The sequence below is a fragment of the Gekko japonicus genome, unplaced genomic scaffold (genome assembly GCF_001447785.1).
Source record: "Gekko japonicus isolate JY-2015 unplaced genomic scaffold, Gekko_japonicus_V1.1 scaffold114, whole genome shotgun sequence".
Classification (NCBI taxonomy): Eukaryota; Metazoa; Chordata; class Lepidosauria; order Squamata; family Gekkonidae; genus Gekko; species Gekko japonicus.
Window position 1 is genome coordinate 582,737 of NW_015173125.1, and position 23,072 is coordinate 605,808.

Consider the following 23,072-nt stretch of genomic DNA (forward strand, 5'->3'; position numbering starts at 1 on the left):
TATTTTTCCTTTATCAAAACTGTATGAACAAAATTGACATATGGACATTCTCTTGCATTTTGACAGTTACTGCACACAGTCTTCGTTAACAGGTATTTTATAGGGCTTCCATTAATACAAATTAAAAATATTTACAAATGAACATATACAGCAGTAGCTGTTTGCCAGCAGTGTAAACAGTATTTTCTAAAACCAAACTATGCCCAAGTCTGAAACATTTGAGCAAATCCTTAGCATGGCATTGTTTAGAGATTAGTAGGCCCTCACCAGATGCTCTTGTACATAACCTCCAAGCTAGAGAACCTCCACACAGAGAAACTGAAACTTCTATCGATGGAGATAAAATAGCCTTCTTGTAGCCCTTCTAGGAGAGATCATCACAGTAATGAGCTTTCTTGCAGGGGGGGGGGGAGAAATGCAGGAAAGTGTGGCCTTGTTTAACAGCTGCTTGGTGCTCAGAGATGCTTCACCTAGAAGCCACTTAAAGCATTCATCTGCCATTGAGAGGAGAGAGGCAGAGTTTGCAAGCAGGTTCCTGGATACAGTTATCCCCTTCTTTCTCTCCCCCTTCCTTACCATCCAGCTATGCCTCAGCAAATCCATGAATAGAAAAACTTTGCCCCCAAGTTGAATGATCTCACTGTCTTAGGATATGATTGGAAAAAAATCTTATCCCAATTGCATTCTATTAAGAAATAAAACAGCAAGTTCTGGCTTCTATTTATGTTGTAGCCTGCACAATTTTAAGAACAGAGGTACATCCCTCAGGATGTATGATTGCACTGAATTTTTCTGTAAACAAGTTATTCATAACTAAGACTGCTTCAGTACAAAGGCTTATATAGTACAATGATTTTTTTTCTCCACTACTTTAAATCAGGGTTTGACATCTGTTCCAAAATAAAAACTAAAAGTTGTATTTCTGTATGTTGTCTTGTGGTCTATGGTCCTCACCATTGTTACATTCATGAGATTCCTTATTAAATGACACTCTCATGTGGAACAGACACTGAGAATATATCATGTATTCTTCTTGTTGCACAGTTCATTTCTCTAGTTGTTGAGGAGTACTGAAGGCTTCATACACATTAGCAGCAAAGTCTTTCACTTGTTCCATTGTTAACAGATCCTGGAAAGAGAGTACAAATGAACTCAGTGCTACAGCAAGAAAAAAGTCCCTAAGGACTGGCAACATCATAGAAGACATTACACCCACACTGGAAGCACACTAGGGCAGGGCAAGCACTCTTAAACCATCTCCATCTCAGTTCCAGATCTCCTCTAGTGAGGACATACAGATGTTTTGGGACAAGAGGAAGATGTGGTGAGATAGACAATGCATGAAGTTACTTTGAGGTTTCTCCTCAACAATTATCTCTCCTTTTTCCTTTACTCACACCAATTTACTCTTTAAGAAGGAGTAACTAGTAAAAAGAAGAGTATGATATCAACATTAGGGAGATAAAAGCAATCAGTATAATAGGGGGAAAAGAGAGGGCAAGGAGATAAAAGTTCAGTGAGAAGCATGGGTGAGCGAAAGTGTTAATTGGGAGCTAGTACACACCACCTGCAAAACAGGCTGGATGTATTCCTGCACTTGCCTCTGGAGACAAGCAACGGCTTTCTGTACTACTGAGTCATCTTCAAGGGTAAGGCTACATAATGTGCATTACAGTCATTTCCTACAGATTACAAAAACATGAATGAGCATGCCCAGCCAAACCAGCTGCACCAGAAGTAAGATCTGGGTGATCTTTCCCAGACATGTTAAAATCAGACCACTTCTGCAGGCAGAGGCAGGAAGGGCCGTTTCACCCCCTCCCCCATGTGGCTATTACCCCATGCAGGTTCTATGACCCTGTGAATCAGCCTTCCTGGGGTTGGAAATGTATGACCGTCAGCAACGTCTGCTGACAGACTATTGGATCCAACCCCATGGATTTATGTTGTGGTCCCATTCCAGATGCCATAGCCACCAGTGAAGGAAGATTGTTAGCGGAATGGAATCACATGGGGAACAAGCTAACATCAGCAAGGATGAGCAAATTCCTACAGAAAAGACTGGAACCACACAACAGCCAAGCCTGACATTTCTGTATATATATAAGCCAGGTTAACAATTATAGCATCCATCATATCAAAAGCAAAAGCAGCTCAGAGTATGTAGACAAAAGACACACTTCATCCACCAGGGTCACTAAAACTTTCTCAATCCCTTAACCAGGCCAAGAACCCAACTAAAGAGTCAAGGATGAAAAATTAAGAATTCCTACTCAATAGCCACAGAATGAAGATGTTCAGCAGTTCTCATCTATCCTAGTGTTTTTATCCATGTAGGTTCCTGAACATTCCACACTGCCTCTTTTCCTTTCTTTTTGAGTAGCATATTTTAAAGAATAAGCCATTCTGGTAGCAACCTGTTTATTCTTAGTAGAGTTATTAGTGCAATTTCTGACAGTAGTACCGCACAGGCTGATAGAGTGTGCTCTTAAACACTGACGGTCTTAACAGACTAAGGCAGCAAACCTACAACTCTTCCTTACCTGAACAAAATGACTAGGTGTTTCACTGCAGACTGAATGGATCTGCCCATTTATTATTGGAATTATCTTGGCTAATGGAAGACTGACACTAGAAAGACTAGGAAAAAGAAGAACCAATGAGAAATAGTCACAGTACAAAAATCAGTCTTGAGTTATTTCTGCAATATGCAGGTGCCCCTCTTCTTCTCAAAATGGCTGTAAAAATAAAGAATACCTGCACCACATGCCTGCCAGGCATCTTTCCAAGGTTATTTATACTCCTTCCAAGCCTCAGCCCCTGTATAGGCTATTTGTGGTCACTAATGAGAAGTCAAATAAAATAAACATCTATGTATGCAGCATTTTCTCTGTTTATACTGGTAAATTTTATCTGACCAGACAGTATTACAGTAGGGCCCTTTCCATAATCAGGTGCATATTCATTGACCTATGTTTTACAGATGCATGACTGGTAGAGTCTCCTATGGCTCAATTTGTATGTTCTAGTAGCATTTGAAGGAAGGTGAACACATGCATGAGGCTAGCTTTGAAACTTTGCATACTAGCATCATCCTGACCCAGGTGACACCAATGAGTAAAGTAAACCACACTGACAGCTCCATCCATATGCTCTGCATCTTTCAAAATACTATTGTAGCAGAGTGTGAGCACTTTGTGTGGAATCCAAATAACATGCAAGATACCTCATATGAAGCCTATCTATGCACAGTTGCTCACCACATGAATAAGAAAAACCAGCCATGTTTTCTAATGCTGAGATTCAGCCATTACTAATCATGTAGTAAATTTTAAATAAATCAAAATACAGCCTGACCGTAAGAAGAACATAGCTAGAGATAACTTTATCAAGGTTTAGCTTATTTCTAGAAGTAACATGCTGCATGCTGTCAGTGAACTCTCAACATATGCCTTAGTTTCTCCAACAAAACATAACTACATCATTTCTTGTCTTTAATCAGATCCTGTTAACATCAAAAATTGAGTTTACCTTTTAAAGTAGATCAAAGCTTTTTACCTGTTCACAGAGCCACTGTCACCTATGTCCTGTTCAGTGGGTCTGAAGAATTCTGCCATGTTGTCCAGTAATCGACTGAATCCTCTATTTAAGCACGAGCTCAAAACTCTGTTAAAATCTGGACTGGAAACACACATAAATCCCCCCCCCCCATTATTAACCAGTCTTGGATAGAATCTGTTTTTTAAAACCTGAGTTGTAGTACATTCTTCTAATAGGGAGATCAGGCACAGGAACCACAAGTCAGGCAGAAGGACAAGCCTGCTCATCAGTTCATATATTGGCATTGTTTAGAGATTAGTAGGTTCTCACCAGAACCCCGGTTTTGTCATCATCCACAGACATCTTTCAGGGGAAAACTGCACTTGTTTTTGGCAGAATGCCATACAGAAGTCTACAACTTTGTCCCTTTAGGACATCATCACTTGCACATTAGAAAACAATGTCCTCAAAGTACAGCCACTGGGCAGTTTTCTTTCTGTGGGCAGAAAAGAACCTCGGGCAGAATTCCACCCCAAGTAATTCATTAACTATATTTTTCACTGTGCTAAAGGATTAATGTGTTACTTTCAGCATACAGCAATAAATCTGAGACCACCAAATTTTTAACAATCTGAATTAACAGAAAGAATATTAAAAAGCAAAAGTATCAAAATCTATTTTGTTTCTGACATAAATCCACTTAAAAAGACACAATGGAACTAGCTTGTTACTACAGCACAGAACTCACAATGTTTTTCCACAGCGTTTTACAGTGAAATGTTATTTCTTTAGATAAATGTAATTGCCTAGAGGAAGCCTGTACAACTTGTGACAAAGTAAACAATGTACCTTATCAAAAACTCAGCAGAACTACTGTTTTTGTTAAACAGAATTGTCAAACATCAGGTAAACCACAACACCTGACAGGTCACAGGGTGTACAGATACGCAGTAGGAAATGATTTACGGCCCCAACATACAAATGGCTGTGTGGGGACTGAGCCACAAAGTACATGTGAGACTATACCACATAGTGAGAAAGTTAGGTATTAATTGCTCACTAGGCAGAAAATTCCACTTCTGACTTCCCATTTCAAGAAACAACAACAAAAGAATAGGTGAGATCACAATAAAGTAGAAGTCCTTTAAAGCGAGAAACAAACAGCTACCATTCAGATTCAACTCCTAAATGTTTAAATGGGAAAGAAGCAATATAGAGACTCTTCACTGTATAAATAAGACTGTTGTATAATCTTTTCAAAAGCTAAATATGCATAGCTATTACAGAAAGTTGTATAAAGCACTCCAGAACTTGAAAATTCAAACACAGGTCTTCAAATTATGTTATCCACCAAATTTAAATCAAACGGTGTGTCCACTTTTTCTTCCTTAATCCAGTGGATATGTGTAATGATTCCTTGTTTTATGTGTGTGTGTGTGTGTGTCTTTAAAAGTTTGGTTGCATGGCGGTGTTAAGTAGACTAGAGTGGTTGAGAGAAGCAAGCGTGGTATGATTGGTGGTTGACAGAGAGGGGGAGGGGTTTTGGAAGTGATTCTGAGTAGATGAATATGTATGCCTGTCAGGAGTGACAGTTACAGGTTGGACAGTTGATGAAAACAGTGAAAATGAGCAGTTAGTTCTGAGTTCTGTGAGAGAAGCAGAGAGAAGTTCAGTTTGCTCTAAGTTCTGTGTGGGGAATGAGTTAGACAAGCTGTTAGTTCTGTGTATGAAGGAAGTTACAGAGAATAAGAAAAAGTAAATAAAAGTTTAATTGAAGACAAATTACAGGAAAGGCTATATGTCCTGATATCTTGGAGAGAAACAGTGCACTTATAAGACCTTAAGTTAAAGTGTTACAAAGTTACCTGAAAGATCCCTGTCAGTAAGGGAGCAGATCTTGTGTGAGACACGAAGCAATTGTTCAAAATATTCACATTACTGGTTACATTGTTCTACCCTTTTATTTATGAATGATTTAAATAAATCTTCTTTTATTTAAGTATACCAGCTCTGAAAGGAATACTTCTTCAGAACTACATAGTTCCTCATGAGCCTTAAACTCGACCTACCTACCCAGTGATAACAAAAGCATAAAGGTTTGGAAAGCCTTAAATTTCCTGGTGGCAGCCAGATACACCCAGTAGAATAACAAAAAGAACACTTTTAAAGTGAAACCAGTCCTCCCCAATAAGGAGGGCATCACAATATGGTTTCAGTGTTAACATCAATTATCATCAACAAGAGCCAGTGTGGAATAGTGGTTAGAGTGTCTGACTAGGATGTGAGAAGCCTGGGTTCAAATCCCCACTCCACCATAGTAGCTCGCTGGGTGACCCTGGGCCAGTCATACTTTCTCAGCCTAATTTACCTCACAGTGTTGTTGTGAAGATAAAACAAGAACGTGGTAAGCCACTTTGGGTCCCCTCTGGGGAGAAAAGGAGAATATAAATGAAGTAAATAAATCAGCAAAATATTTTTCTGCATACCTTTCCAACATGTCTCTTGTTTCATTAAGCAGTTTAATAGTAGCAATATCTTTTTCTGTAAGACCACAGGCCTAGAAAACAGAAAAGTATAAAAAGAACGTGCATAGTGCCACAATGGAAGATTCAGCAACTGGTCAAAATATATCTCTTGAAGACTATAAGAGTTTCCAAAGTGTCCTTCAAGAACTGTACTGAGAGCAAACTAAAACAGCACAACAATGTAAATAACTCTTATTGACTTCTTTAAATGCTTTTATTGAAATCAGTTTAACTTGAAAATAAAGCTTTTAAAATCCTGTTAGCTTTCAGGTTGTCCTCCTAGGGTCCTAATGAATAGGATACAAGGGCTCTTCACAACAGCATTTCACACAGAAAGGGAAACCATGGAAGTCATGTTCCTTGCATGGGTATCTTTGAACAAGGGAGCAATGTGCACATGTGGGCCTTTGCTTTGAGCATGTGCCTTTGAATTCTGAAATGGAGGAGTTTGTGCTTGGTGTATAAATTTCTTGGTCCCCTGACTTTGAATGAACTGCCAATTGCAGAAATCTCTCATCTGTCCCTTGGTTTCTTTTTGCCAGTAAGTCCCCCGGAAAAGTTCTGAGCAGAGAGACTTTCATTTTTTAACCACTAAAAATACCCCCACCCAAACTCCAGATTAGTGAATTACTTAATTTGAACTAATTATTGGGTTTTTTGGTTTGCAGAGGTTCAGTTCTAGTTCAACAACTAAGAGACTATTGGTTTAAGATTATGTTCTGATTCAGTTTAAAAAACAAAACAAAAAACCCCCAGTAACAAACAGCTTTCAGGTTTCAATTCAGTTTTATCCCTCCTGAGAAAATATGTAAATACCTGGGTAGCTAAAGGGTTTTCCTCATCTGGCATCATGTAACGACAAAGCAGAGACTGAGGTCCACTTTCTTCAGGTTTGGTAGCCTCTGTAGGCAGTTCTATTACTGTTCTAATCTCTTTTAGCTTCTGCTCCAAATCCAAGAGAGAAAGAGTGTGTTTCAGAGACATACTGCACAAGGAAGAGAAACCAAACTGCTGTATCAGTGGCATATCTCTCAATTAGTTGTTCTGAGTATGTGTGCAAATTTAAAATATGATTTAAAAACCAAACATACAGCCACGTTTACCTTCCAAATATTTTCTGCACAGCTTTTTTAACCACAGTAATTAATTCAATCAGACCTGGGACAGAAGAAAAACGTTTCTGAAAACTACAATTTCTTCAAATTTTGCAAAAATTGGCATGATGTGCAGAGGAAAAAGTTTACAGATGTCATACCATCTCCTAGAAGGTGCTGAATACTTGATAAATATTGTTGTTGGACTTCAGGGGGAGCTAGAAGTATCTATAAGGAGAAAAATATTCTGTAATATTTTTATCATTTTGTTGAGCAGGATTAAGTTCCCCAAGTGTCTGTACATACAGATTCCACCCTCCTTGCCTTGTTTCTCACCTACTGCTGGGAATATTTTCAAGGTATTGTATCTTTCATCATAGACTACTGAGAGGGCAATGAACTGTGACAATTAAGATCACATTAAAATAAACCTTACAGAGCTTCTCTCTTGCTGAACATTATACTTTTCCAATTTTATGTTTTTCTCACTTTAGAGCTGAGTAGGTAACCCTGTCAACACCAAACAAATGGAAAAGGTCATTTCCTTTTCTCTTTACATTTACCTTTAAAAAAACATTCAAGAAACATGTTCCTTATTTCTTAGCATCCTTCTGTTTAATCTTTCTCTTGTAGAAATTTATTTTAAATATATCCAGTAGGTTAGATCCTAGGGTTTTGTAAGTTATTTGTAGCAGTGGATGTCCCCCCCACCCCACTTCCTCCTGGACAGCAGCTCTGATACACAAAAGAGGTATTTGCTTAGGGTCTCAAAGGAGAGCTTGCTGTGCGGTGCTTTGTCCATCCATACAGAAGCAAGGTAGCCTTCCATGCCTGTTGGCTTTTCAGCCACAATGGCTACCTCTCATATGCCTTTTCAGAAGTTGCAAAGGACCACTGCAGGAAGGGGAAGGTGGGTAAGATCTTCTGCTCATGCAGCTAAAGGATACAACCCATTATGTGGATAATTTCTGTGTTATTTAAGCATGTATAATACATTTTCATCACCCTTACTGCTTTTTCAATTCTTTATATTTATAGTCTTCAAAAGATTTACTTACTGTGCCATTTTTGCAAACTGCTGCATTATCCAAGTAGATGTATCCACCAATGATGTTTAACTGCACACGCAGAAGAACAACAAGCATACATGTGCTATACACAGCTACAATGCTTCTTGTAAAACCTTTAATAAAACAAGAAGAGCATTGGCTTGACACTGTGCAAAAGGAATGAGCATTTAATGCCCTATCAAACATAGGTTCAAAATCAATAAAAGGGTACTACCTTCCAGCTACGTATTATGCTTTTGTGACTATGACTATTACTACTGTGTTTCTTTAAAATCTGAAATGAGGACTAAGCTTCTGGTGTTAATTTGAAAGGGGGGGGGTCCCTGTTTTTGAAAATCTTCTAAAACCAGGATATCTTTTGTATAATAAAACAACCCATGAGTATGAAAGGAAGGTAATTTTGAATTAGCAGCAATAAATGTGGAAGGAATTAAGGTGGTATGAGAAGAAATAATTTTGAAATCTGAAAAGGGTCCAGTAACAGCTGACTTGATGTTCACTCAATCTGAGTAATGTGGAACTGAAGCACCCTTTACAATTCTGTAACACTTTATACTTCATGTACAAAACTGCTTTAGTCATTTTAACGTATATTCACTACCACCTGAAGTCTTGTTATGGATTCAGCCTTAGTTGTAGTGAAGAAAGGCTGAAGTGACTCATAAGTGTATAAATAAAAGGCAGCAAAATAATATTTGAAGGTAATAAATTAGAAATCCAAAAGCAAAACCAGGTTTTAATGAAGGTTTAAAAAGATACAGAATGTTTAGACTGCATAAAAACCCCTTTTTTCTGTACTCAAAGCACTTGAGAAAAGTAGCATTTCTTCAATCCAAAATTTGTACAAGAAATCCATGGGCCAAAGGGGGAAAAAGTAGTTGTTTTTTTTTACCCCAACACCAAAACAAAATGATTTTCTTTCTCTCTTCTCTTCCAAGCAGCTGAATGTTGTTTCTTATTATCAATATTACAAGTGCAAGTAGTGATTACTGGACAATTTCAAATGAGGAAAAAGACATACTCCTTAAAAGACTTACAAAAAGCTTCATACTAGGAACTATTTAACCAACAGTATTCAATATGTAGTGGGTTGGGCAAGGGGAATGGGAACCCATATCTTTGAAAACAACCAAAACTTTTGCTGTGCTTGTACAGTTCTCATGCATACATAAAGAGCCTCCCTCAATCATCATGAGTTATTCCAACTTACTTATAATCTTCAAATCTTCCCATATTTCTAACTTGTTGGATGGTCTATGAGGGGGAAGAAAAATAAAGAAACATACATTTAAAACTGAGTTGCCCAATTTAAGTAAATGCCAATATGAAAAAAGAATGCCTTTATCAAATGTTAGAGGTGATGCAAACATTAGAACAGTGACTGAGGAAGCAGCATGCTTTGGACAGGAAGTTACGCTGTAAACTAGTCTGCTATATTACAGAACTACCTGTTTCAGCATGACCTTTGTTCATGTAGCTCCTGTCAGGTCAGTCTTTTTATCAGTATTTTTTTAATCAGTATTAAAAAAAAAAGAATCGAAGAATCATACATTTTGGAGTCACTGAGTCAGCATGACTGTTGCAAGGTAGCTCCAGGTAAACCAGGTTTTACACTTTATGACCTCTGAAACAAACTGTTATGGCGCTGAAAAACTTCTCTGTGGTATTGTGGTGTTAGAAATAGCCGATCTTTTCTTAATTTCTAGTCTCCAGAGTCCTCTGAATAAAGGACACCGCTTTCTGTTTATAAAACATATTGGGCTGGACTCAAACTCCCATAACTAGCCGTTTGCAGAATCAGATTGCTCTGCTGCTCCCTCCCAAAAAGTTACTGCTGAAAGTTGGAGGTTCCTCTTGAATAAAATCTTATGTGCCATAGAGGACTGCAGGAAGGTTAATGGGCTTGAGATCTGTTAGTGCAAGATCTTTTCTTAAAGCATATTTTTTCTTAATGCATATGAGATTTTACACATGCTGTGAAATTTTTAATTCTTATCTGTCAGGATAAAAGGGCTTTAAAAGCTTTACCAGGCTGCTGAAAATAACTCTCCCACATCACTGCAACATAAGTGCACATCACATAGCCCTAGTCTACAGAACAGGCATCCACAGAACATCTTCTGACTCTATGAATAAATTGACAGGTTATACTCACTTGTTTTTCAGCAGAGAAGTGAGGCTCTCAGAATTCAACTGATACATCAAAGCATCCTTCAGGGTTGGAAGCATTGAAAGTACTATCAACAGAAAGCAAGTGATCAGTAAACTAAACACAGTTTGGGAAATGTCATGAACAAATTTTAAAAGGGTGATCTTCAGCCTGTATACCAATGAAGGAACATGACAGTCCAAGCAGCAAGAAGAGAATATCTCAACTAAAACAAAATATCAGTATGACATTACCACTGTGTGTTTTGGAAAAATTATAAAAAATCAAAAGGCCACTTGTTTTGCCTCTTGTTTAAAAAATAAAAACTCAGAACACATCTGAAAGAATGAGTGATAAGTATACAGTTGCTATTTCTAACTTTGGTCACCCCACTTACTAAAAAGGATGAACTCAAAGCAAAACAAGGGCTAAGTGCAACCACAAAACTCAAAACTATTTTGTGACTAAACAGATCTGAGCTAGCTTGACTTAGAATAAGGAAACCCCTGCCTGAATGTACTCGGTTTTTAAATATATAAGGTTACACAAGAATAGACAATGGGCCATAAAAAGTATACAGTGTTTCCTCCCTTCAACTTAGAATAATGAACCAAAATAGACAAATCAGCTCAAAACTGCCACATTCTTCAGGCCTTTTAGCTTCAAGACCAGTAGGCCATGTAACTACTGAGCGGCTGTTCAAGAAATGCAGAATTAGAAGTGCAGTTATTTAAATCTCAGCAATCATGTGCACTTGCCTATGTTAAGTTTGATCTAAGGGACAGAACCAATTCATATTTTATGGCAAATCTTATTTTTTAATATGACAGTTTGTTTATAGTACAATCAACAAATACACAAGCATGAAACATATTACAAAAAATAACATAACAAAGACTCTGACGTTAGAAACCATGACTTTTGCTTAATCAGAAAAAGAAATAGTAATAGTAATAGTAATAATAATAATAATAATAATAATAATAATAATAATAATAATAATAATAATAATAATGGCTTTATCTAGCAGTCAAAGATCGTCTAGCAGCCAAAAGTCCTAGCTCTTTAGCGTTATGCACCACTAAGTGGCAAACTAGACTTGTTTTTTAAAGGCAAGAGACATTTCAGAGGCGGTTGCGACTGCCTGCCTCTGCCTCATGACCCTGGTATTCCTTGGAGGTCGCCCTTCCAAATAGTAGCTAAGGCCGATCCTGCTTAGCTTCCAAGAGCTGATGGGATTGGGCCAGCTTGTGCCTGAGAGCCAGTGTGGTGTAGTGGACAGAGTGGCAGACTAGGACCCAACTCAAGTTCAAATCCCCACTTCTGCCATGGACCTTGGGCCCATCATAGTCTCTCAGCTTGGCCTATCTCATAGGGTTGTTGTAAGAAAACAGAGGACAGGAGAATGATGTTTTAAGCTGCTTTAAGTCCCAACTGGAGAGAAAAGCATGATATAAATAAATAAATAAATAAATGCAAATGCAACTGACAAGCCAGAGTTTACAGCCATTGTTCAACCTCATGAGGCTGCCTCACTATGGAGGCAGAAGTAAACTAATGAAGCTGAATTCTAAAGCAACAGAAAACAAAAGCAGACCAGTCAGTCTACACCATGGTTTGCCTAAGTATCGTTAGTGCAAACCATGGTTTACTATGAAGTCACTGAACCACAACCATGGTTTGCTGTTATATGGACTAGCTTTCCTATGCTTTGAAGGCTTTTCATGCTGGCTCACACAAACTCAGCTCTCACTTCCCCTCCCAGAAAGTAGTCTGATTATGGTTCACATTTTCCCTGCAGACCATAGATCAGACAAAACCAAAAGTAACAAAAGCAGAACTATCTTGATGGATGCGAGGGGGGGGTCAATTCAATTTATTTCTACAGTCCTTAGACCAGTCATACAAAAAGAAGTACACCTTTACAATATTCCAAGATTTTAAGATACATCAGTGACACATTAAAAGCAAATTAAAATTTAATCTAATATCAAACAACTATATCTAACTAGCTACCTTAGAGTTTCCGTGATCTGAGTATCACCATACAGAAACTGGCTACTTGGTGGGTAATTTTGGGGTTTCTATCAGACAGAAGAAACTCGAGTCTAGCTTTTTCGGAAAGACCTGGAATTTGTTCAGTCAGCGGAGTGATTTCATTACGCGCCACCTTATAATACGGACATATAAAAAACATGTGCTCTGTAGTCTCAACCTCCCTTAATGGGCAGGTACAAAGCCTTTCTGAGAAAGGAGTATTCTTGTATTTTCCTTCAAGTACAGCAGAAGGGAGGGCAGAGCACCTCGCCAGAGTGAAGGCTCTTCTAAACCCTTTTCTTCAAGAGATGTTAAATAGTCGGCTGGACCCACAGTATTTTTGATAATTCCCCTCATCTTAATGTTTTGTATGCTGGAAAGATCAGTTTGGCATTCTATATCCTCAATTCTCTGAGCGAGGGGGGTAGGAGCAGAGTTTGTGTGAGCAAGCCAGATATTCTTTCAAAGTTCATTCATATTATGAGAAACCATGGTTTGCTTATGTGTCTGAATAATTATCTATTTAGTTCATTTATACAACAAGCTTTCTGCCCACTAAAGGCACTCAAGATAGTTTACAAAAAGAAAATCGACTAAAGTACATAATAAAATACAGTTAAAAATACCAGAGGAAATAGATCCATAAAAAAGCAAGCCAGTCATATCAATAACAGCAATTAATTGTTATGAAAGAGAAAAGTATAATAATCATCATTCAAAAGTCTTTTGGAATAAAACTGTCTTCAGTCTGGTCTGGGTGAGGGAATTCTATAGCCCAAGATGGGCTGCTGAAAAAGTACTCCTAAAAGTGCTTACCAACCTAACCAGGCAATGTGGTTTCCCAAGGAAAAAGCTATCCATCGTCTGAAGTCTCAAACAGGCTGACATAAACGGAGACAGTCTTTCAAGCACTTGAAACCAAGGCCATTTAGGGCTTTAAAGGACTGACTCTTGAACTGGGGCTGGAAACAAACTAGAAGCCAGTGCAGTTAAAGAAAGCACAAGCGGGAACAACAAGGACTTGCAGGGGCATCTCTTTCCCTTCTCCACTATTTACTTTGCACCTTCTTTGGAAGTATCCATAGCCTCTTCCCTTCTCCTGCTTCCTTCTCCCCTTCCCACCACCAGCCTTTTATCTGCCTCTCATCTTCAGCTATATTTAATAACTTAACTGATACCCCTTCTCCAGAAGAGGGACACAAAGCAGCCTTACATCGTTCTCCTTTCTGTCATGTTATCATCACAACAACCCTGTGAGGTTATGCCAGGCTCAGAATGTGTAACTGACTAAGGTCACCCCTCCCCAGTAAGCTTCCATTGCACCCTTCCCCAGTAAGCTTCCATTGCACCCCTCCCCAGATCCTAACCTGCACAACACTGGCTTTTGTAGAGTGGCTGCTGTTGAACAGCAGCAAACAGCCAGGCCTGGGTGAGTCATGCAAGTTGTGCGGTAGCAAGCCACCCAGTGGCTGCTACTGGTCCTAGCCCTGATGAGTCCTCCCTTAAAGCCCAAAAGAGCCTTGGACAGGGCTTCTCCTTACCCCTGCCTTTTACTGACAGAAACCAAAGCTGGAAGCCTGGCGATATGGGTTTGCGTAGCAATAGCCACTGGTGGACCTTGTTTCTTAAAGCTACAAACACTTCTATTATTTTAGGAGCTTTTATCCCCCCCCCCTTTTTTTTAGATTTCAGATTTTTTTTTTGCAAAATGTCTGACGAAAGATATGACTTGTCCGACCATTTTCCCAATCTCTAGATTTAATTATCCACAGATGGGGCCCCGTTGAGAATTATATATTGTCAAGTGGACACCCGCAAGGACTTGTGGGAGGCATATCATTTCCCCCTCCCCCACTATTTCTTCTTTTCCTTTCCTGAAAGCCCCCAAGGTCTCTCCCCTTTTCCTGCTTCCTTCTAGGGTTACCAATCTCTGGGTGGGGGCTGGAAATCTACTGGAACCACAACAGACCTCTCAACTACAGAAATCAGTTCCCCTATTAGGGTTGCCAGATCCAGATAGAAAATCCCTGGAGATTTGGGGGTGGAACCGGGGGAGGGCGAGGTTTGGGGAGGGAAGCAACACTGGAAGGGTATAATGCCATGAAGTCCACCCTCCAAAGCAGCCATTTTCTTCAGGGGAACTGATTTCAGTTATCTGGAGAGCAGCTGTAATTCTGGATGATCCTCAGCCCTCACCTGAAGGTTAGAAGCCAAAAATTAAACATCACAGGAGGAAGTGGAATTCCAAAAACAACATCTGAGACAAAAATAACGAAGAGTCAATAAAGCATGTGAGCGATAATAGAAGAAAATTTTCTACAGAAATTACCACAGTAAACGTTTTTGCAACTTATCTTTATTGACTCTTCCTTATTTTTGTCACGGATGTTGTTTTTGGATTGGCAACCCTAGATCCCCCGGAGGAAATGGCTGCTTTGGAGGGGGGAGTCTAGTCATTATATTCCTCTGATGTCCCAAACCCCAGCTTCCCCAGACTCCTCCACCCCAGATTCCTAGGAATTTCCTCACCTCTTTAAATTTCCTCACCGCTTTCCCTGTTCTTAGCAATCCTCACATCCTGTCCCTGCCTCATTCTCTCCTTCTCAGCCATTCACTAACTTACGTTTTATCTGCATCCCATCTTCACCTACACTTATTCTTTACTTCATTTGTACCCCACCTTTCTCCACAGTGGGGACCAAAGTAGCTCAGATTATTCTCTTTTCCTCCTTTTAATCCAGACAATAACCCTGTGAGGCAGATTAGGTTAAAAGTATGTGACTGGTCAAAAATCACCCAGATGGGGACCCTAATCTGAAGCTTGAACTGCTACACCACACTTGCTTTCATAGGGTGGCTGCTGTTGAAGAGTAGCAAGCAGACAGGCCTATTTGAATCACGCAAGTTATGTGCCATCACGTCATCCAGAGGTTGCTGCCAGGCCCAGAGTTGCCAACCTTCAGGCATGACCTGGAGATCCCCCAGAATTACAACTGAACTGCAGACATCTGTCCCCCGGGAGAAAATGGCTACTTTGGAGGGTGGACTCTGTAGCATTATACCATGCAGAAACCTTTCCCTTCCCAAACCCTGCACTCCTCAGACTTCATCACAAAATTGCCAGGAATTTTCCAACCTGGAGCTTGGCAACTCTAGCCGGTCCTGGCCCTAATGAGTTTCTCCCTCAGAGGCTAAAATAGGCCTGGAAAGGGTCCTACCCCCTCCCCATACATTTTCTTGACAGAGCCAAGCTTGGAATGCTCTAGTTCAGTGGTGGTGAACCTATGGCACGGGTGCCAGAGGTGGCACTCAGAGCCCTCTCTGTGGGCACACGTGTCATCGCCCCAGCCAGGCCCAGACCATCATTAAAGTGTCAAATTCTCTGCCAAATAATTTTAAGTAAATGAAAGCATTTGGGATTGCTTTCCTTACTTTGTTTGGATCATCTTAAGTTAATGTATGAGTTGTTTTTTCTAAAGTAAAACCTCAGTATTCAGGTTAAATTGCCGTGTTGGCACTTTGCGATAAATAAGTGGGTTTTGGGTCACAGTTTGGGCACTCGATCTCTAAAAGGTTCGCCATCACTGCTCTAGTTACCTAGGAACAGCCACTGAGGGAATCTGTTGCTTAAAGTTAGAGGCAATCCTTTTATCATTTTTGGATTTTTTAAGTTGCTCAGTGTATTTTTTTAAAATTTAGGTTTCACATTTTTCTGCAAACCAGTCTGCAAATTCACAGCTCCAGTCACTGGATTCAAGTATCCAAAGATTTCCCGACTTTGCTATTAGAGTATAAGATGACGATGGGCTTCACGGCAGTGAGCCCCATCTAGAACGCATTCTGAATCGGCTGAAGTTTCCAAATCACTTAGTTGCCACACCTCCTAGTGATGTGCCCTTAGGCTAACGGCAGGTATCACAGAAAACGTTCACCCCCTGGAAGTAGCTACTTCCAAACAAAGAGCCAAACAGAAGTTCTGGGGCCAAAGAGGGCCAGGGCCTCCTCCCTAGTCTCTCTCTCTCCTTGCTGCTCTTTAATGGTGGCGGCAGCAGCACTCAAGAATGGGGAAAGAAACTGAAAATACGATCTTTCATCCCAGCTGGCCTGGTTGCTACGTTCTCTGGTACTCTCTGGTACTCTCTTACCTGTCATATTGCAAGTCCTCTGGTTACTTTCAAAATGATACTGCCTTCGTGCTTGTGCTATATATTCTGCCGCTTCTCTTTCTTGAATTTCTTTCATTTTTTTCTGCCCATATTTGCCAAGCACATATACTCCTGTGAAAGGTGTAGGAGGGAATACAACTTTTAAAACTGCAGTTAAGTTTGCTCTAAATTTGTTGTGTTCTAGAAGATATTTCCCTTTAAACAGCCACAGAACAACGGCAGAAATTCAAAAATGTTAATGTAGAGGAAATTATCACTGCTACCCTCAAGGACAGCAAGGAAGCCTGGATCTCATCCCGGAACAGGTTTATACAAACCCTCCCTCCATCCTCAGGCTGTTTTCCCTTAACAACATGATAATCAGAATGCGATTGTGACAGTAAACAGCCGCTTCAGAATTAGGCAACCAAAATTAAGCAACATTGTGTCAACTGACTGAACTAGTGGTGCCTACTGGGTTAAGGAACCCTAATCCATGAAAACTGCAGCAGTTTCACATGCAAGCAATAACTGTCATTACTAGACTCCGGGGTCGTTTGGGGCCGGAGCACGCTGGAGTCCCGCTCCGGCAGCCCAGGAGCAGGCACAAACGGTGGTGGAGAGGGCGGGGGGGGGGCTCCAGGAAGGGGCGGGGGGCTTCAGAAGCCTTCCTCGGCTCACCCACTTGGGTGAGCGAGCCGAGGAAGGCACGGGAAGGAATTTAACTGCCTCCCTGCTCTCTCCCTGGCCCTTCCTGGCTCACCCACCAAGGCAGGTGAGCCAGGAGGGGGGGGGGGCTCCAGAATCCTTCCGTTGTATTCTATGGTCCCATAGAATATAATGGAAGTGGTGGCGTGACTCCAGAGAGAAGGGGTTTAAACTTTAAACCCCTTCTCTCTTCGCTTCCCCCCCCCAGCCCGCCTTGGCAGGCCGGCTGGGGAAGGAGAGCCTTTTGAAGATGCCTCCCCCTTTTTGCTTCCCCTTCTGACATCACTTCCGGTGATGTCAGGGGGCGTGGCATATGCTAATGAGCTATTATGCTAGTAGCCTATTAGATAAGCTAATGACCTTCTGCAGCCTTTTTTCCTAGGAAATGACCCCTGACTAGAGTAAAGATGTGAACTTGCTGTTAGTTTCAAATACTGGACTGTATTAAAATCTTTGTTAAAATCTTACCACTTTGGAAATTAGTATGTCACTTTAATTCTGAGTGACATATCAGTTTAATTCTGTATTTCCTCACAAGAAACAGAAATCTTATTTTTTTAAAAGTAGAGTAGCTGCTTAAATTACACTTGCTGCTGAAGTGTGAATGCCAATGTCTTAACAGGCCAGAATGAATTTAAGATTTCAAGTGCTGTTAAACCCCATGTTAATGAAATGCCATATACAATTGATAAAGACTGTCTCAACAACCTTTCTCTTGCATTGTTGGCATAGCACAGGGCTTGAAATACAAAGGGTTGGATCCAATCAGTTTTTCCCTGGTGAAAAAGAGGAGAAAGTCCCTTTTGACCATCAAAAATGCTATGTTTAGGATCATGAGAGCTGTATGGATAAAAGCCATGTGGAATGAGGGCTGTAATAAGGTTGGGAAAGACTGAGCAAGAAAGCTGGACTAATCCAATCCAAAGCTTAATTATCATTTTGTATTAAAACTTTTTGTCATATGACAAAAATAAATGTGCATGAATTTCCTGTCATTGCTTATCTATATGTATATTCAGTGGTGGAGGATGAATTCATTATTTAACCAGTTGCTTTCTTTACTGGCTTCAGTATTCAATTAAGTGGAGTTTTTTCAAGCAATAATGTAATTATGAGAAATTGGGGAGACATTAAGATATAGGTTTATTTTTGTTGTGGTGATAACAACCAGGGTTACCTTTATATTAATATATTTTGTCATAGCTTTAATAACATTATACAAAATTGCAAAGATATTAGAATCAGGTTTTGTGATAGCAAAGTTAGAAAAATCCTGAATGCTAAAAAATCAGCCTGGCTCCTAAATTTTAGAGCTGGCTCCCAGAGACAAAGACAATCTGTCAAGGCCTGATATAGCATGCCATTTTTTAAAAAGAACTAGGCTAGTAGGGAAATCTCTGTGTAATGAGACAGAAAATCCACATGCCCAAAGAGCTTTTGGCACAACTGATAACTGCATCATTTTGCAGAACAGCTACATGCATGCAGCAGCAGGACTCGAACAGTTTAGCTTGGCATGTGATGATGTGGGCTCCTTTTAATGCAGCATGTACACAAACATAGTGATTTTTTTCTCATGCATTTTGCTTTTAATAAACTTCTAGTTTATTTGATTTTTTGTATATTTAAAGGTAAAGGTTCCCTTGTTCGAAAGCCAGTCAAATCCGACTCTAGGGTCACGGTGCTCATCTCCGTTTCAAAGCCGAAGAGCCAGCACTGTCCGAAGACGTTTCCGTGGTCATGTGGCCGGCATGACTAAACACCAAGGCACACGGAACGCTGTTACCTTCCCCCCAAAGTGGTACCTATTTATCTACTTGCAATTTCTTGCTTTCGAACTGCTAGGTTGGCATTTATTTATTTATTTTTATTTTATTTATTATTTATTATATATTTAGCTTGCTCTAATAAACTAGTTTATTTGAATGTAACACGGAAAGAAAAGGAGCTTCATTTCCTCAGACCACGCGCTGAAGTTTTTGTACTGAGAAATAAGCATGTTTGTTCAAGAACAGGCTGTAACAAGAGAGGAGCAGAAAAATGTGATCCTGAGAGGGAAGGGATGAGTCCACGCATGCAGCTCTGCAACGGGTGGAGGGATAATATGCATTAAAGCTGAACAGCGAAGAATGGGCCTGGTTGTTAATCCCTCTTTCCAGAGTGATTCGAATGAAGCACCTCAAATCTTCTTTTCACAGGTTAAAAAAAAAAAGAGAGATACCTTTGTGCTTAACATACTGAATAAAGGGAACAGGAAATAATGTGTACCAAGGGACCGGGAAAGAGCAGTCACTGTTCAGAAGGATGGGTGTGACAGCCAACCACAATCTAAAACCCGAATTACAATACGGGAATAATGATGCTGTCCTACTTTACAGTTATAGCCAATATTATGTATATGGACATGCTTTAAATATTGGGAAAGCAGCACCATACATATTATCATCATTTGGATAGGCACTCAAAAATAATGCTGCAACCCGATTCACTTGCCAGGGACTTCCTACACAGTCAACATGCAAAGAAAGGATCAGGCAGCAAAGGAAAAGAACGGGGTGGATGTGGGAAGGATGGCTGCACACACGGAGCAGTACTGGAGAAACCAGTTTAAAAAAATATGAGTACATGGAAGGGAAGCCAGTAGAGAGGTGCATAAGGAGAGGAGGCGAATGCATTGTGCTAAAGAGCGACCGAGGGCAATCAAATGAAGGAGGAGGGCAGCTTTAGTCGGTTGCTGACAGCCACTCACCGCCCAGGAAGGCGCCCAAGAAGAAGCATTTCTTTTTGTGGCGCTTCAAGAAGCTCCACACGGCCAACACCATCTCGATAGCGTCAATCCAGGCCGGACCCGGCTCCCTTCGCTCTTCGCAGGCGTACAGCCGCTGCAAGCTGAAGCCCCTCCTCCTCCTCGCCTCAGACGCTGATCACGCAAGCCGGCCGAGAGGCGATGGGAGTCCCACCTGTTTCAGGGTTCCCCGACTTGCCGCGGTTCTTCCTCCATCTGGATCCTCCGGAAGCTTCAGCTGTGCATCCTTTGTTCCAGCTTATCAGGCTTAGCGCGTCTCGCTCTGGAAATGGAGGCAGCGGCGGCGGCGGGCGAGAGGGTGGTGTTCGCGGAAGAGACGGAGGCCTGGATGGATCGAGCCATAGACATGGTGAGTGCATATGGGGATCAATAGGAGGGACGGATGCCGAGGACTACAGGCGAGCTGTCCTAGTGGAGAGCATAGAATTCCACTGAGACAACTTTTCTCATCGCAGCATATAAACCGGGGTCTGCCAACAATTCCCCCTTTTGCAAACTAAGCAAGGCGACTTAACTGCACTCTTTGGTATTTTAATATATTAGGGTGCGAGACTATCCAGGACTGGAGTATGTCTCCTACAGTTCTCCATAATTAGCCCGGGGGCGGTTGTGTGCTAATTGCCACCAACATGGCAGGGGCGCGTTTAGGGAGGGAGACGGAAAGGCAGTGTATGGGAGGATGGTGGCAGACGAAAGGGGCTACTGCTTTATAAGGGATCCGAAGTTCAGGCTACGAGCTTATTACCATTGTTCAGCTTTTTTATATTAAAAAATTAAATGCTTTTTTTGTTTCATTGCTCATGGATATGGGATTGTTTGCGCGCGTGTGTGTATGTAGGGTAGTGGTGGGACCGGTTTGCACGGGTCCGGAAATGATGCTTGGGCTTGTGAGACAATTCCCTCCGTGTTGCAGACCACATATGTATATTTCTCAGAAATACTGCAATCTCTGCTTATTAAGATATTTTTACAATAAGATTTTTTAAAGAGAGGTTATTAATTTTAGCACAATGCATTATTTTATTGCCAGATATGGTGCTTTTTGGGGGAGGGATGCATATTTTCTTTTTCTTTTTAATAATTTTTTATTGCTTTTATATGCTACATCCTAAGGGGGAAGGGGCAAAGGAAGCTCTAAAACTAATACAGAAACTAAATTAAGACAAGGATCATATTTCAGAAATTACATTCTTATATATCAGACCTACAATAACAAAGGTACTATGTCAAGGTAAAAGGAGCTGCGGTGGCTCAAGTGGTTAAGACGCTGAACTGCAGGCTGTCGAAGGTCAGTAGTTCAGCAGTTCGAGATCTGAGTTGCCACATGACGGAGTGAGCTCCCGTCTCTAGTTCCAGCTCCTGCCAACCTAGCAGTTCGAAAGCAAGACATTGCAAGTAGATAAATAGGTACCACTTTGGTGGGAAGGTAACAGCGTTCTGTGCGCCTTGGTGTTTAGTCATGTCGGCCACATGACTATGGAAACGTCTTCGGACAGCGCTGGCTCTTCGGCTTTGAAACGGAGATGAGCACCGCAACCCTAGAGTCGGACTCGACTGTCTTTCGAGCAAGGGAACCTTTACCTTTACTTTATGTCAAGGTATTGATTTCTAGATAAAGCTGGACTGTAAATCTGGTCAGGATGGCACTGTAACTTAGCCTAAAATGAGCTGAATGCCTCATTGCAGTATGGACATTATACTACTGGCATGATCCTTCAGTGACTTTATACCACAGGCATGACTCTGGGATTCAGGAGATGATAGAGGTTGGAGGATATTTTTTCTATGGTTGTTGGCCATAGTTTCCTGATTTTCAATTCCTTACTCAAAATGGGTTTAGAAGCAGACTGAAGATGAAACTGCTCCCCTAATAACCTTTGGACCATTCCACATTATAGGAACACTGCCCGTTACAAGAAATTCATCTTGCCCGAAGCTTTGTTTTCATGTTCCTTGACCCAACACATGTGAGGAAAGAACTGAAATCACTATGTTCTGAAATCCTCTTTGGATCCACCATAAATCATATACCTTGAACTCTGGGAGACAGTCTCCTATGGAATGCTCTAGCATTGTGTCTGGTTCAGAGATTGTGGTTTATTGAGGTCCAATTTTTATTTTATTTATGTTGTGTTTTAACACTGAGACTCAAGGCAGGTTACAGGGTATAAAACAGTGCGGTCAGCTAGCATAAGACAACCAATAAACATTGTAATAGGACTGGGTTACAGAATTAGAGAACTATGCAAACAAGCTGTCAACAAGGAATACTATAAAGAATATGAAGAGTGAATCGCAAGATATAAGACAATGCAGTAAAAGCAAGATGATACCTATAATAATCATTGTCATAGACCACAATCCTATACTATTATAAAGGTGCTCTTCTGGACTGTTTCATTCTACTACAGTTCTAATCTTATTGTTTGTTTGTTTTTAAAAAAGCCCTATTGAACATCACTATTTTGCACGTTCTACAAAATGACAGATGTGTGGGAGCCTTCCTGGCCTCCTCAGGAAAGGCCATTCCACAAGGTGGGAGCCACTGGTTCTCCCATTCACAGGATGGTTCCTTTAGAAAGCCTTTCTCAGGTAAGCAATGCTGGCAGACCAGAGTTGAGTGGGAGAGGCAGCCTTGCCGATACATGATATCATGAAATAAAGTGTTTTCATTTCAGTTAAGCCATTGTGTCTGTATGTTCCTTATGGGTTCAGAGTGGCCTGCTACAGCAAACACGACCCCAACTAACTTTTCTTCCTTTGAACCAGAAATCCTGATCTGTGGGATACATCCTTGAGAGTTTCTCTGTTCTCCTCCCTGAAAGGAGTGGACATGTTTGAAACTCTGAGGCATGTGTTGTGTTCTGCAAGGTTCTGAGCAGGTATAAGACAAGATAGAGAAGCAGGTGAATCCTCAAATAGCTAAAGAAAGCCACAGGTAGTTCACTGTGCTTTAACACTGGCATACTAAACACCCATATGTTGTTAGCAAATTGTT

At 40.7% G+C, this 23,072-nt stretch overlaps 2 protein-coding genes across 2 annotated transcripts in view; one reads left to right on the forward strand and one right to left on the reverse strand.

Annotated features, from left to right (window-relative positions):
* Window positions 1-20,281, reverse strand: PEX3 (peroxisomal biogenesis factor 3). Its single transcript, XM_015421994.1, has 12 exons — window positions 20,018-20,281; window positions 16,561-16,692; window positions 10,385-10,466; window positions 9,440-9,483; window positions 8,218-8,342; window positions 7,321-7,387; window positions 7,169-7,223; window positions 6,882-7,050; window positions 6,027-6,097; window positions 3,559-3,681; window positions 2,544-2,640; window positions 1-1,129 (listed from the first exon to the last, which is right to left on the reverse strand). The coding sequence occupies exons 1-12, from the start codon at window positions 20,088-20,090 to the stop codon at window positions 1,046-1,048; spliced, it is 1,122 nt and encodes a 373-aa protein (XP_015277480.1). The 5' UTR covers window positions 20,091-20,281; the 3' UTR covers window positions 1-1,045.
* The window catches only part of ADAT2 (adenosine deaminase, tRNA-specific 2), a 15,509-nt gene continuing 12,643 nt past the window's right edge, over window positions 20,207-23,072 (forward strand). The window contains exon 1 of the mRNA XM_015421995.1: window positions 20,207-20,423. Coding sequence (XP_015277481.1) covers window positions 20,343-20,423 — 81 coding nt within the window. The 5' untranslated portion in view covers window positions 20,207-20,342. The remainder of the gene's footprint in view (window positions 20,424-23,072) is intronic.